Below are 14,861 nucleotides of genomic sequence, written 5' to 3'. Positions count from 1 at the left end.
GGATCTGGTGAGGCCATGTGAATGATGTGACCTGCCCAGAGTAGCTGAATGAGAATAAATAGTCCTTTTGCTATGGGCGTTCACCTTGGATATAACACCAGCATTGGTTTACTTATTTTTCAAGTGAACTTGGAAGATTGTGTGAAGGCAGTGTCATTGACATTTTTCCTGTGCCTTGAGGCTCTTGCAGATGCTAGAAATCCAAAATAAAAACAGAAAATGCTGGAAACAGCAGATCAGGTAGTATCTGTGAAAAGAAAAATGGAGTTACTGTTGCAGGCCCCCTTCAGCTTTGACCTAACTTTTTTTGTTTTTTTTTCTCTCTTTGCACAGGTTTTGTTTGTTTTTTACCCCCAGCATCTTGTCTAATTATTCTTCAATGATTCTGTTCTCAAACATCAGTGCAGTGATATTTCTGACACTTGCACACCATTGTCTATTTCAGGTTTTGCCATTGATCACTTGGTTGCAAACTTCATCTGTGTTGGTGAAACATCTTTATATAATTATCAGTGAATTCACTGTTTCTGACCTTTGCATGGAAGAATGGGCCTGTTCCATGCGAAGAAAGTCAAAAATGGAGCGTTTTGCTGATTATACGATGTTCAACTTCATTTGCAGCTCTGTATTCAAACATTGTCTGGTATGTAGCAAAAACCTCCAGGAGTACTAGACAAATAACCATCTCTGACAAATAATCATTTATATATTGGATGTATGTGTTACTGATAAGGCTAACATTTATTTCTGTTAAAAAAGTGGATGCTTATGGTAATGTGTATTCCCTTGTTATAAACCAGCTCTCACTGTCCTTTAGCGTAGGAAGATATTTTTTTGACCCAACAGTGCAGGAAGAGGGATTTGGGGGGGAGGGTGATTCGATATGTCTGATCCATTTGCTTGATTTTTTTTTGCAGAGGAGGGATTTGGGAGTTGATTTGCTTGGTTCATTTTGTTTGGTTTTTGTCAGAAGGTGGGATTTGGAGATGATGTGCTTGTTCCATTTTTGTTTTGTTTTTTTTCTAGGGAGGTGGGATTTGGGGGTTGATTATCATACTGTCTTTCTTTTCTTTCTTGGTTTCATGGCTGTCTGGAGAATTAAAGAATTTCAGAGTTGTGTAGTTTGATAATAAATGAACCTCTGTGCATTTCCATTTCCAAGTTAGGATGGTACATGTAAGTGGTGCGTTCCTTTGCACTTAATGTGCTTGTTTTTTTTAAATGGAAGATAAGCGCTTAGCAGATGCTGACAGAGAAAGCTTGGCAAAAAACTGCAATGTATATTATAACTGGTACATGTTGTGGCCTCCGTTAGTGGAGGCAGTGAATGAATGTTTATGCTGGTAGATAAAATGCCAATCGGGCAGGTACTTTATTCAGATTGTGTCTTCCAGATGGTAGCAAGACTCTGGGAAATCAGGAGGTGATTTATTCACTGCAGAGAACTGAACACCTGACATGATCTTGTTGATTCTGTATTTATTTGCATTGCCTGGTTAAGTTTCTGTCAATGAAGAGAGATTTGAACAAGCAAGTGCTTTCTGGAATAATTTTATTTATTGTAAATTTAAATTTAAGCCTGTACTCGCTTTAATAAATGAAAAGTGAAGCACATAGAAGCACATAGAATTAATTGAATTCATTGAAGCACATAGAATTCTTAAAATGTCCAAAAGAGTAGCCACGATTAGGATGGATGAGGAGCCTAGTATTAGGGTCACAGTCTCAAAAGGGACTGAATTGAAGAAAAGGCTCTTCTCTCAGTGAGTGTTTAATTTTTGGAATTTTCTGCCGCAGACAGATTTGGAAGTTTGATTCATGGATTATGTTCATAACAGAAAAATTGAAGTTGTGAAGATAAGGCAGATAAAATGATTGAAAGGTACAACAACCATGATCGTGTTCAATGGCAAAACAGACATAAGGTGCTGAATAGCCAGCTTCATTAATTAGACCATTTTTACTGGAACTCCTTGATTTAGGCTTAGGGTTTTGGTCCTGGTTTAGAGTAGACCAAACTTTGATGAGGCCTAACCTTGGTAGTCTAGGCAGATTTTTTAATTAAAATTTTTTCCAGATCTGGGCACCATTGATCTGGCTTGATAAGGATGGTGTGTTTCTTAACCTCAAGAATATTATTGAACCAGTTTGTTACTACTTTAGATGAAAAAAAATCCCAGATTATTATCAATCTTAGATTCCTCATCTGCCATGGTGGGGTTTTGTTCTGGAGCCTGAATTGTTGGCCCAGGTTATTAACTGAGAACTTAACCATTGTGCCACCTCCGTATCCTAAATATCAGTGATGGGCATTACTTGTGACACAGTTAACTGCATCTTCCATCAGATTGCTAATGAGAAATTATTTAGGTGGTGTTGGCTGGATAGGATTTGTCAGCTTTTAAGGCCAGTCAGTTTTTTTTGGATACCAATATTGCAGCTCTTGCAGAACAGTTTGGTTGGAGATACGACTATTTTTGGAGGGCAGTTGTTTCACACCACAGAAGGAATTTTACTGTGACCCTAAAGTGTTTTTCCTTCATTATATTCAGCCAGTTCTTGCTGATCATATAGATTAATTGTATACATGGGATACAAAGTATTGATCGTGAGGTATAAAGGTACGTTAAGTGAATGAGCAAGAAGTTGTCAGAGAATATAAAGTTGTGAAGTCATCTTTCTGCAGTCTTGTCAGCATCCTGTAATTTGCAGTTGGAGTGCTATACAGTTTTGATCTCTGAATTTAAAGAAGTGTATATTTGCTACTGGATGCAAAGCAGACAATAGGTAGACACTTGGGATGAATGTGTTGACGTTTGAGGAAACTGAGCAGGTTAGCCAATGCTCATTGGCATTTCGAAGACTGAGGTGAACATCTTGAAGATTATGAGAGGGTTTGACAGGGTGGGAACATCTAGAACTACAGAAATAATTCAGAATATGTTGTTATCCCTTTTTAAGACAGATGCGGAATTTCTTCTTTGGGATTCACTATCCCAAAGGTCTGTAGTGGTGAAGTCATTGAATATATTCTGAGCAGAGATTCCCAGGTATTCAAACTGCAAGGGAGTTGAGAGGTATTAATGGTGTCTAACTAATGTATGTAATCTAAAGCAAGGTTTAGATTTTGCAACCAAGGTAGAGCAGGCTCAAGGGGCCAAGTAGACTACTCCTCCTGTCTCTGATCTTCCTACAGTATGATTTCGAGAATGACTCTATACAGTTATTGCTAGATTAGTCCGAGAGCCTTCTCTACAAGTTTGGGTGCAAGCCTCAAGATTTTCTTTTATGGTTCTGAGCATTTTGGTTTCTGAATTTGCAAAAGTACAAACCAAAGTCATCCATTCCATTTTGACTCAAGGGAAGTGCTAGCTGAGTTGATATTTGCAAGTTGAGAGTTCAGTGATTCCTCTCATTCTGTTATGATCTGTGTTCTTTTCAGTTTATGAATCTTGTACCTGGATGGATGTCAGATTGTCAGAGAATCAGAATCAGGGTCATTATCACCAGCATGTGTTGTGAAATTTGTTAAGCTATTTTGAGCTTAATATTGTATATGATAATGATTTGTTAGAAGTAAGTAGCTGAATAAGTCATTTCACAGGTCAGTTAATGATCAGGCATAAAGGCCAAATTATTTCCTTTTCAAAGCAGGTTTTCTGAATTAGATGGGTTCTTATGATAAAATTTTATTATATCATAATAATATTTTATCATATGCCCAAAGCTGCTGAATATATCTCCAATCCTGTAGATTGCTCATGCAGTAATTAACAGTGACACAACAGCAATTTTAGTAAGCTTTTCTTTCTAGATATTTGAAAAGCAAGTTCCTTTTGTGACATAACAGATCTCCTCAAACTGCTAATGAAATATAACTGCTGGCATGTCCTCTTAGTAATTTTATCACTATGTTGGGCCTAGGATAGGTCTTCAGAGCTCTTCTGAACTGTCTTTGACTTGGATACTATTTATGATGATTTGAGCTTTTAAATACAGCATAATATGTTATAAATCAATCTGCTTGGGAGTTCAAAAGCAAATAATCAGCAAATTTATTGGTAAATTTGCCTGACTAATGTAAATTAATGTAGCAAACTAATAATGTAACCTAAACTATTCCCAAAATTTCTGACCTGATATCTTTTATAGTAAATTCTGATCATTATAAAAATTATTTCTTGAGGCTGATTGTATAACTTTATCCGTACATTTTCAAAAGAACAGTTTGGTCATGAAGTTGTAAGGATGGGATTTTTTTAAAACAGTAAATAATTCCATTACTCTTTTAGGATAGTGATAGAATTCTTTATTGCTAAAAGAAGTTGATTAATTGTTTTCGTGTTTTATTTGGGGATTTTCAATTTCTTTTCAGATCCAGAATGAGTCTTAGGTGAATATATCATATAAATTTGTTTACAAATTTCAGCTATTAATGAAGAACAATGGTGAATTTTATCAAATGTGTTAAAAAAAAAATACTGTTTGGTGTTTTGCCCAAATATTGTCTTGGATTTTGGCATCCTATGTGTGGTGGAATGTAAATTCACAAACATCTTCATTTAATCTTAATTTCAAATGTAATTATAACAGGATCATCTTATCAGGTGTATTTTTCTTGTATTTACAGTATTTAAATACTTTTAAGTTACGTAGGTTTGCCATGAATGCCTATTTGTATATGGTTGTGCATTAAATGTTACTGAACAAATTAAAACAGCTGAACATACAGATTGTATGATTTATTGATATAAAGCAACTTTCTTGTTCTACTGCCCTTAACTCTACTGCAGTCACGTTTATAACTATTGTACCAGTGTCCACCAGTCAAATCAAGCACGGGGAGGAGGAACAGCTGCTGCCAAAAAACAGAAGGGCCAAACCCCAGGGGGAGCCCAGTTTGTAGGGCTAGAACTCTACAAACGTCTAAAAGAATTTCTGAAAAATTACTTGACAAACCTTCTTAAGGTAAGACTGATTTTGTGTAAAGCCTTACAGTTATATCAAAAAATAAATCAAGCAGATAGTTTGTAATTTTAAAGAGAACTTGATATGTCAGATATTTACTCGTGTTCAATCCGAAGGCACCATTTTTCCACTGCTCCATAATCACCTTCTAATTTGGAAGCTCTTACTGACTAGTGAAGTCTGGAGTTGTTTGACTTTAATAGTTTGCAAATTGATAAAATGAACACAGTATATAAATGAAGTATAAGCCAAAGAAAAATCATCTGAAGCTTATAAATGTCATTTAGAGAAGTTTAGACAAGTTAATGGTTTTATGAAAGTTAAATCATGCCTGACAAATTTACAATGGTTCCTTGAGAATATAACAAACAGAATAGTTAGAGGGGAACCTGTATATATTGCATTTTTTGGATTTTCAGAAAATATTTCATGAACTGGCACAGAAGAGGCTGGTGCACAAATAAAAGGGCCCATAGTAAAGGGGAAAGTTTGTGAGCGTGGATTGATGATCAAATGTTGCACAGAAGCCAGCTGGAATAAAAGGCTCTTTTTCAGGCTGGAAAGATGTTCTTGGCGCTCAGTTATTTATGATTTATTTAATGGCCTAAAGGAGGGGATGGTGTAAAGGATCAAAGTTCATCAATTGCACAGAAATAATGGGGTGGGGAGGGTGGCACGTTGCGATATTTGGACTCTGACAGGATAGGTAGGTTGAGTGAGTAGGCATAAACTTGCCAAATACTGGTTAATGTAGACAAGTGTGGGGTTATGCACTTAAGTAAAAGGAATCTAAAAGCAAACTATTGACTAAATAAAGATTGTAGACTGTACAATCTAAATAAATTGTAGACTAGATAAAGACTGTAGTACAGGGGAGCCTAGGTGTTTTGTGCATGGATCACAAAAGTTAGCAAATAGGTTCAACAAGGTAGGAAGATATTTGAGAAGTCTTCCATAAATGTGCAGTGGAGAATATATTAGCTGGCTGCATTACAGCCTGGTATGGTAACACCAATGCCCTTGAATCGAAAATCCTACGAAAAGTAATGGATATGGCCCTGTCCATCTTGAGTAAAGCCCTCCTACATGTAACACTGTTGGAGGAAAGCAGCCTCCATCTTTAGAGACCCCCACTACCCAGAATGTGCTCTCTTCCCATTGCTGCCATCAGGAAGAAGGTACAGGAGACTCACACCATCAGCTTCAGGAACAAGTACTACCCATCAGCCATGAGGCTCTCACAACCAATGGAATTACCTTCAAGGACTCTTCATCCCATGTTCTTGATATGTACTGCTTATTTATTCCATCTTAAAACTTTATTAATAATTAGCTGACAAGATGACTCAAAAGTTGTAGGAAGTAGCAGCTCAGTATGATGAGATTAATTGTAAAATTGAATCCTATTTGCTGATTGGTAAATTTCATTCTTCCCATACTCCTCTACCTGTCTAATTGGCGTTTACAAGAGGGAATAATTTTTTTCTTTTCTTCCTCTAGGATGGTGAAGATTTGATGGATGAAAGTGTTTTGAAATTTTATACCCAGCAGTGGGAAGATTACAGGTTTTCTAGTAAAGTATTGAATGGAATCTGTGCCTACCTCAATCGACATTGGGTCCGCCGTGAATGTGATGAAGGACGTAAAGGAATTTATGAAATATATTCAGTAAGAAACAAACAATTTTATTTGTTCTACATTGTTCAGTTTAGTTAACATGTATTAATTTCTCTATCAATTCATGCTTTGTTGCACGCAATAGAATGTAAATTTAAAATGACAAATACAGCAACATTCTCTTGTATTGTCTCTAAAAACTGGTTATTCTTGAACATTGTGTGACAATTTACTTTACTGTTGCAACTCCACCCCACATTTTCGGAATTGAAGAAATGCCTTGCACGAACCCTTATCTCAACCACTGTAATGTGTACAAGTTCTATTGCATATCAAGAAGCACAAATTTGTAATGCGCTAAAGTTTGATTTAGTCGTGGAGTTATACAGCTCTTAAAGAGGCCTTTCAGTTCACTATCCATGCTGAACATCAAGTACCCACCTATACTAATTCCATTTACTAGCATTTGATATATAGGTTTCTCTGCATTGGCTATTCAAATGCTCAACCAGAGCATAACCAGAACATTATCAAATGTTCTGATAATATATGCATTTGCAACCTGTCAGGCAGTTTGTGCTAGACCCCAACTATCTGTGATAAAGTTATTCCGTAGATCCCTCTAAACTTTGCCCTTTACCATTAACCTATGTCCTCTAGTTTTAGATAGTTTTGCTATAGGAAAAAGTTTTATAATGCAATAACACCTCTCTTAATTATGTATATCTCTGTCAGCTACTTTCCCCCTCCATCCCTATCCTCCTTTGTTCCCAGTAAAACAAGGCCAGCTTATCCAGTCTCTCATTTAAAATGCTTCATCTTTGCATGTTTTGTATACTCCATAGTATATTTATGTTCCACATGAGGAATTGTAATTTGTGGCCTAACCTATGTTTTATAATGTTATAATGCTCCTGCTCAAGTATTCTGAGCCCTGACTAATAATGGCAAGAATTGTGCGTTGGAATCAGATTGCTGACTCATGTCATGAAATTTGTTGTTTTGTGGCATCAGTACAGTGAAAGACATGAAAAATTACTACATGTTGCAGTAAATAAATAAGTAGTTCAAAAGAGAAATAGTGAGGTAGTGTTAATGGATCATTTAGAAATCTGATGGGAGAGGGAAGAAGCTGCCCCTAAAACATTGAATGTGGATCTTCAGGATCCTGTACCTCCTCCCTGATGGTTGTAATGAGAAGAGGGCATGTCTGGGATGGTGACGGTGGTGAGGGTCTTTAATGATTGATGCTGTTTCTTGGGGTGCTGCCTTTTGAAGACGTCCTCGTAGGTAGGGAGGCCTGTGTCTATGATAAAGCCGACTGAGGGTACAACCCTCTGCAGTCTCTTTTGATCCTATGCATCGGAACATCCATACCAGGTGATGATGCAACCAGTCTGAATGCTGTCTACCATACACACATTGAGGGGATTTGGTATGTCATATGCCAGATCTCCTCAAACACCAAATGAAGTGTAGGCACAAGTGTGCCTTCTTCCTGATTGCAATAATATGCAGGATAGGTCCTCTGAGATGTTGATGCTCAAGAATTTGAAGCTCACTCTTAGTACTGTTGACCCATCTATTGAGGATTGGTATGTGTTCTCCTGACATCCCCTTAACTGAAATACACAATTAATTCCTTGGTGTTGCTGATGTCAAGTGCAAGGTTGTTGTTGCAACACCACTCAACTAGCTGACCCATCTTGCTCCTGGATGCCGCCTTGTTGCCATCATAGTTTATGGCTACAAATTTATAGACGGGTGTTTGAGCTGAGCCTAACCACACAGTCATGATGGTATAGAGAACAGAGCAGTGCACTGAGCATAGATCACTCACTAGATGTGCCTGTGTTAGTTGTCAGTGAGGAAGAGATGTTACTACCAATCCACATTGACTGTGGTCTTCCGATGAGGACATCAAGAATCCAATTGCAGAGAGGGGGACAGGTTTTTTGATAAACACTGAAGGGATGATGTTGTTGAACACTGAGCTGTAATCAATAAGCAGCAGTCTGATGGAGGTATTGCTGTTATTCAGGTAATCCAATGCTGAGTGAGACACAATGAGATTGATTCGGCTCTAGATCTGATGTGGTGGTAATGGAAATGCCTTCCATTTCCATTTGTGGCATAGTCCTGCCCCTCCACAATATTCTGAAAAACTTGCCTACCACTGATGTTAGACTCTTGGGCCTATAATTGCTTGCTTTTCTTGAAGCAAGACACCTCATTTGTTGTCCTCCAGCTATCTGGCACCTCATCTTTGGCAATCAAAGATTTAAAATTCTTTGTCAAGGCCTCAGCAATCTTTTCATTTACCTTCCACAACAGGCTGGGATATACCTCATCTGGCATTACGGATTTATCTACTTTTAAACCCACTAAGACATCTAATAGCTCCTCCCTTTTCTGGTCCAAATTCAAAACTGGATGGCACAAAGAGCTTGCAGCAAGACATGCAGGCTAAAATAGTCACTCTGATTTGAGAATAGGAGTATTAAGATCTTAAATCAGTTTAAAACAACTCAATTATATAAATTTGTGTGTGTGTTTGTGTTCTGCAGTACAATCTATCAATAGTGTGTGTTCAAAAATGACATAAAATAGTTTCTAAAACAAGAGAAAGTTTCCACTATCTGCAGATAGTTTCCAGATGAGACCTTCGTCAGGATCCCTTCTCCTTGAGTCCTGATGAAGGGTCTCGTCCGGAAACGTTGACTACTCTTTTCCATAAATGCTGCCTGGTCTGCTGAGTTCCTCCAGCATTTTGTGTCTGATAAAATAATTTCTGATGTTTTTAAATATTTGAATGCATGTATGACCATTTCCAATTTTCCATATTTAGCATATCAAATACGATAATATAGTTTCACTTTTGGAATTATGGCCCTTGCATCATTGCAGATAACTTTTCAAATTCAAGTGAATATTCTCCATACCTGGTTTTGCATTCCACCTTTATAAGTACATATTCATTGTTACATCAAGCCATTATCTTCTCTGCTTGATATTAAAATTATTCATGTTGAGTGCATATGCATACAGTACTGTGCAAAAGTCTTAGGCACATGTACAAAATTCTGTAAAACGATGCTTTCAAAAATAATGAAAGGTTTCTAAATATAAAAAAAATTACTAGACAGAGCAGTAAGCAGTTAAAAAAAATAAATCAATCAAAATTTGGTGTGACCACCCTTTGTCTTTAAAACTGCATCAATTCTCTTGGGTACACTGTTGGGCATTTTTATAAGAAAATTGGCTGGTAGGTTGTTCCAAGCATCTTAGAGGACTTGTCACAGTTCTTCTGCAGACGTTGTCTCTCTTGCTTGCTTCTGTCTCACTCCAGGTAATCCTTGACATCCTCAATTACGTTGAGCTCAGAAACATCATTGTGTGCCATTGTTCCACACACCAATCTTTGTGTTTTTGTGCATAGCTGAGTCTCTTGGCTTTGTTTCCACTTCAGAGGAATGGCTTTTTGGCAGTAACTCTTCCATGAAGACCACTTCTGACATGACTTCTCTGCACTATAGAGGGGTGTACTTCGGTTTCAGTGGTTTCTGTGAGTTCTGAGCTGATAGCAGTACTGAACTTCAATTTAGAATGGACATCAGTTTGATGTATCTCTCGTTTGCTGCACTCATTTTCCATGGCTGACCATTGCATTTCTGGTCTTCAACTCAAAGGTTTCAAAGGTACATTTACTGTCAGAGAAATGTATACCATATACATCCTAAAATTCTTTTTTCTTCGCAAACATCCACGAGAACAGAGGAGTGCCCAAAAAAATGAATGTTAAATGTTAGAACCCCAAAGATTCCCCCCCTCAGGTCCCCCCACTCACGTATAAGCAGCAGCGAAGCAACAATCCCCTCTCCCCCACCAGCAAAAAAGCTTCGGTTCCCCCCCACCGAGTACTCAAGCATGCAACAAAGCATCAGTAAAGACACAGACCTACAGTACCCCAAAGACTACTTGTTCATCCGGTAATTGTACCACAGGCTCTCTCTCTCCCTAATGAGGGAAAAAGAGGTGTCCCCGTTTCAGCGAGAGGGGAGACATAACAAACAACTTGCTGATTTACGATGTTAAAAGTCTCTTGCAACATTTTTCCCGAACTCTGTACCCAAGGAACTTGGTTCTTTGGCACTAGCAGACAGCTCACTGTTTTTGCCCTTCTGTGTACTCCCATGACAGACCAGTTTCCTGCGGAGGCACTGACCTCAAGTCCGCCTGCCACCAGAGCCAAGAAATCCCGGACCTTGAAGGCGCATTGGTCTTCGAGGCCGCGTCCTTGGTATATCGAATAGCAGCCAGTTGTGAGACCCTGAGTTCCATTCCAGCAAAGAACTGAAGGCAGTGTGCAACTCCAGGTCAGGGTCTTCAAAAGAACCCTGAAAGTAAAAAATAGAGATATTAAAGATAGAAATAGAGCTCTTTCTGAAGATGCAAGCAAAGGAGTCACCATTAGGCGCCATCAGTTGCCATTTGTACATTTCTTGTGCTTCTTCAGAAGAGTTTGAACAGCACATCTTGAAATACTTCTGCGAAATATCTGCTTGCTGATGCAGGTTGATCATCTTATGTCTTGTTACTATGCTTACCTGCCATGGTGTAAGAATGGTAATTTGAAGGTTAAACTCACCTCTGCCACACCCTTGCCTTTTAGTTTGGTTGCCTTTCACCCAGTTTGATTCTGTTGGATATGGTGATTTCCAATCTGCAGGTTCTTTTAGGAGTCCAAGAATCTAAAGAACCAAGAACTAAGCCAAAGTAGTGACTTTTTAAACAGAAACTGACACTTTTGTACAGAGGTAAGGCAAATTCCTGAGATAAACAAAGGCCTATTAGAAGACACGCAGGGATAGCACATTTAACACTTAGCAAATGAAAGATTATGTAACTGTTATGTCATTTTGACAACATATTGTTGCCCATAACTGTGTGAAGGACAACCAAACGAAAAAGCTGGGTGTGGCAGATGTGACAGTTTAACTTTCAATTCATCAATTCTTGCACTATGGCAAGAGATATCACTTTCACCACATTTTGTGAAAAATACAGGTTAAAGTACAAGTTATATGTTAGTGAAACTACAAATTCAGTCTTGTTTAAAAACTCATTAATTCAATTAATGCCTTATTAAATACATAAAGAACAACCATTTCCAATAATTCCTTCTACCCCTGTTTCTATTTCAGTTAATCAGTTTAGATCATTCAACTCTTTAGCACTTGTTTATTACCTTTGTTTAATCAAGCACTGGGCAATATACCTACAAAATAATCAATTTTATTTGAAAAGTGGTCTGTCACTTAATATGTTATTTTCTTTAACAAAATACAAAAATCCTCTAACATTTAATTTTTTGGAAAGTGTATGTTGGGAAATCAAAATTTGCTATTTTATGCTAATACAGACATTAATACAGAAGACAAAAAATAACATGTAAAACAAAATTTATATTAAAAAATCTATGGTGCCTAAGACCCTATTGCACAGTACTGTATTTACAGATAGCTTGTAAAAATGGCTTTGCTCCACTGAACCTTTTAAACTAGAAAAAAATAGAAGCTTTTAATAAACAAAGCATAAATTTACTTTTCTAAAGTTTGGATATTAACATGTGTTTCAGAATCACAAAGTGCAAAATCTATCATGTATTTTGACCTGCCTTCTGTATATTTACATCTATTAAGAAAGTGATTATTTAAAGATAGATCTGTATTATAAATAGATCTAGTTTTTAGCAAAATTTTGAGAATAATGTTCAGTTATAATGCCAGGTTTCTTCAGTGATCAGTGTTCCCCCTCAATACAGAGTTGCAGAGTTTCTGGGACTACCCCAGAATGATTTGGTTGCAGCTAAGTGCTACAGAACAAGGGTGATAGTGCAGTACATCCCTTGCTGTTGCTCCACATTTCTATGTGTTGTATCTGAGATTGTGGCCAGCCCTTCAGATTACAAAGTCTGGGAATGGATGGTTGATAGTCCTCAAGCACTTTTGGATAGTTGACCTAAAGGGCCAAAAAAGATGAGCAGCAGGGCTGGAGTCCTTTTGGCAGTTGTGGATTATTTCCCTCCCTGTTTTCTTTGGATGTGTATCTGCTGGGTTTCTACAGACAGGCAAAGACCCAGGAATAGAACTGAGCTGATCTGTGAGTGCTCATGAGTTTAGCTGCATTTCATTATGGTCTAGTATAGATCGGGCCAAATGCTTGTGATTTGAAAATATACTCGAGTGACGTCCATCTATGTAAATGCCCGTTGAACTTTGGGGTTACTTTTACTTCATACTCTGTCTTGTCATTTTAGACTAGAAATCTGTATTAAATGTTACTAACAATGTAGTGAAAACGAAATGGGTGAATGTGCATTATTGAGAACCCATGGATGAAGAATTGTGCAGATAAAGGAGCTTTGGAATTTGATTAGCACTCGTTACAGTCATGAGGTTTTGCTAATTCTGGACAGGATCGATGGGTATGTTTTGTCACAGATTTCTCAAGATGTAATGAGTATCTCCTATAACTATTTGATGTAACTTTGGACTTGAATCAAGAGCCATTGAGTTAAACTAAGCTGCTTCAGTTCTACACAATTCAGAGTTTGATTTTACTACTTTGTTTGCTGTGTATCTTTTCTAATTCATTTGTTACCATCATCTTCTGTTGCCTGTGTCATTACAGTAGACAGTCCTAATGTGCTTGAATGTTGCTGCCAGTGAATCATGGTATGTCAGTTTATGACCCTTTTTAAATTTAATGGTTGAAATTATCCTTATGCCACTAACCAGTTTAGACTCAACCTTTGTTCATTTTTTTGTATACTGATTTTTTTCCCAGCAAAATGTTTTCAAATATCTGTCCCTTTCTCTTTTAGAATTTTTTTTATGAATACTGTTGCCATCATTGTTTCAGAAAATGTATTCCATGTCCTATCTATCAATCTACCCTTTGTCCTCACTCATTCTATTTTTTTTAAAAGTTTAATGTTGTCTAGTTCCTGGCCTGATGAATAGAAATTTTTAGTTTAACAGGAGCTCTGTGGGTAATAGTGCATCTCTATCAGAAATGGCCTTAAGGTTCAAGATTGTTTAATGTCAGTTCTGGTACACAAATGTAAAGGAGAAAAAAAAATTGTTGTTCCAGATGCTCCAATTTTGTGTTCCAGCACCAAAAAAAGCACAGTAAGATAAAAAACAATTTATATATTTTTTTAAAAAGCACAACAAATATAAATACATAAGATAGCTTACAGTGGCATGCAAAAATTGGGCACCCCTGGTCAAAATTTCTGTTACTGTGAATAGTCAAGTGAGTAGAAGATGAACTGATCTCCAAAAGTAATAAAGTTAAAGATGAAACATTCTTTTCAACATTTTAAGCAAGATTAGTGTATTATTTTTGTTTTGTACCATTTTAGAGTGGAAAAAAAAGGAAAGGAGCACCATGCAGAAATTTGGACACCCCAAGAGGTTTGAGCTCTCAGATAACTTTTACCAAGGTCTCAAACCTTAATTAGCTTATTAGGGCTATGGCTTGTTCACAGTCATCATTAGGAAAGGCCAGGTGATGCAAATTTCAAATCTTTAGAAATACCCTGACTCCTCAAACCTTGTCCCAACAATCAGCAGCCGTGGGCTCCTCTAAGCAGCTGCCTAGCACTCTGAAAATTAAAATAAATGATGCCCACAAAGCAAGAGAAGGCTATAAGAAGGTAGCAAAGCGTTTTCAGGTAACTGTTTCCTCAGTTTGTAATGTAATTAAGAAATTACAAGAACAATGGTGGTCAAGTTGAGGTCTGGAAGACCAAGAAAACTTTCCAAGAGAACTAGAAAGGCAAATCAAAACCTCCGTTTGACTGCAGAACACCTTCAGGAAGATTTAGCAGATTCTGGAGTGGAGGTGCACTGTTCTACTGTGCAGCGACACCTGCACAAATATGACCTTCATGGAAGAGTCATCAGAAGAAAACCTTTCCTGCGTCCTCACCACAAAATACAGCGCCAGAAGTTTGCAAAGGAACATCTAAACAAGCCTGATGCATTTTGGAAACAAGTCCTGTGGACGGATGAAGTTAAAATAGAACTTTTTGGCCGCAATGAGCAAAGGTATGTTTAGAGAAAAAAGGGTGCAGAATTTCATGAAAAGAACACCTCTCCAACTGTTAAGCAAGGGGTGGCTCCATCATGCTTTGGGCTTGTGTTGCAGCCAGTAGCACGGGAACATTGCACTGGTAGAGGGAAGAATGAATTCAATTAAATACCAGC

At 37.5% G+C, this 14,861-nt stretch overlaps 1 protein-coding gene across 1 annotated transcript in view; it reads left to right on the top strand.

Moving 5' to 3' along the window:
- Positions 1-14,861, top strand: part of cul1b (cullin 1b) — a 101,076-nt gene that overhangs the window by 30,698 nt on the left and 55,517 nt on the right. Inside the window, exons 3-4 of the mRNA XM_073054372.1 lie at positions 4,794-4,968; positions 6,469-6,636. Coding sequence (XP_072910473.1) covers positions 4,794-4,968; positions 6,469-6,636 — 343 coding nt within the window. The remainder of the gene's footprint in view (positions 1-4,793; positions 4,969-6,468; positions 6,637-14,861) is intronic.

The sequence above is a fragment of the Hemitrygon akajei genome, chromosome 8 (genome assembly GCF_048418815.1).
Source record: "Hemitrygon akajei chromosome 8, sHemAka1.3, whole genome shotgun sequence".
NCBI classification, from domain to species: domain Eukaryota; kingdom Metazoa; phylum Chordata; class Chondrichthyes; order Myliobatiformes; family Dasyatidae; genus Hemitrygon; species Hemitrygon akajei.
Note: the sequence above shows the minus strand (reverse complement) of the source record. Positions and strands in the feature narration are given on the sequence as shown.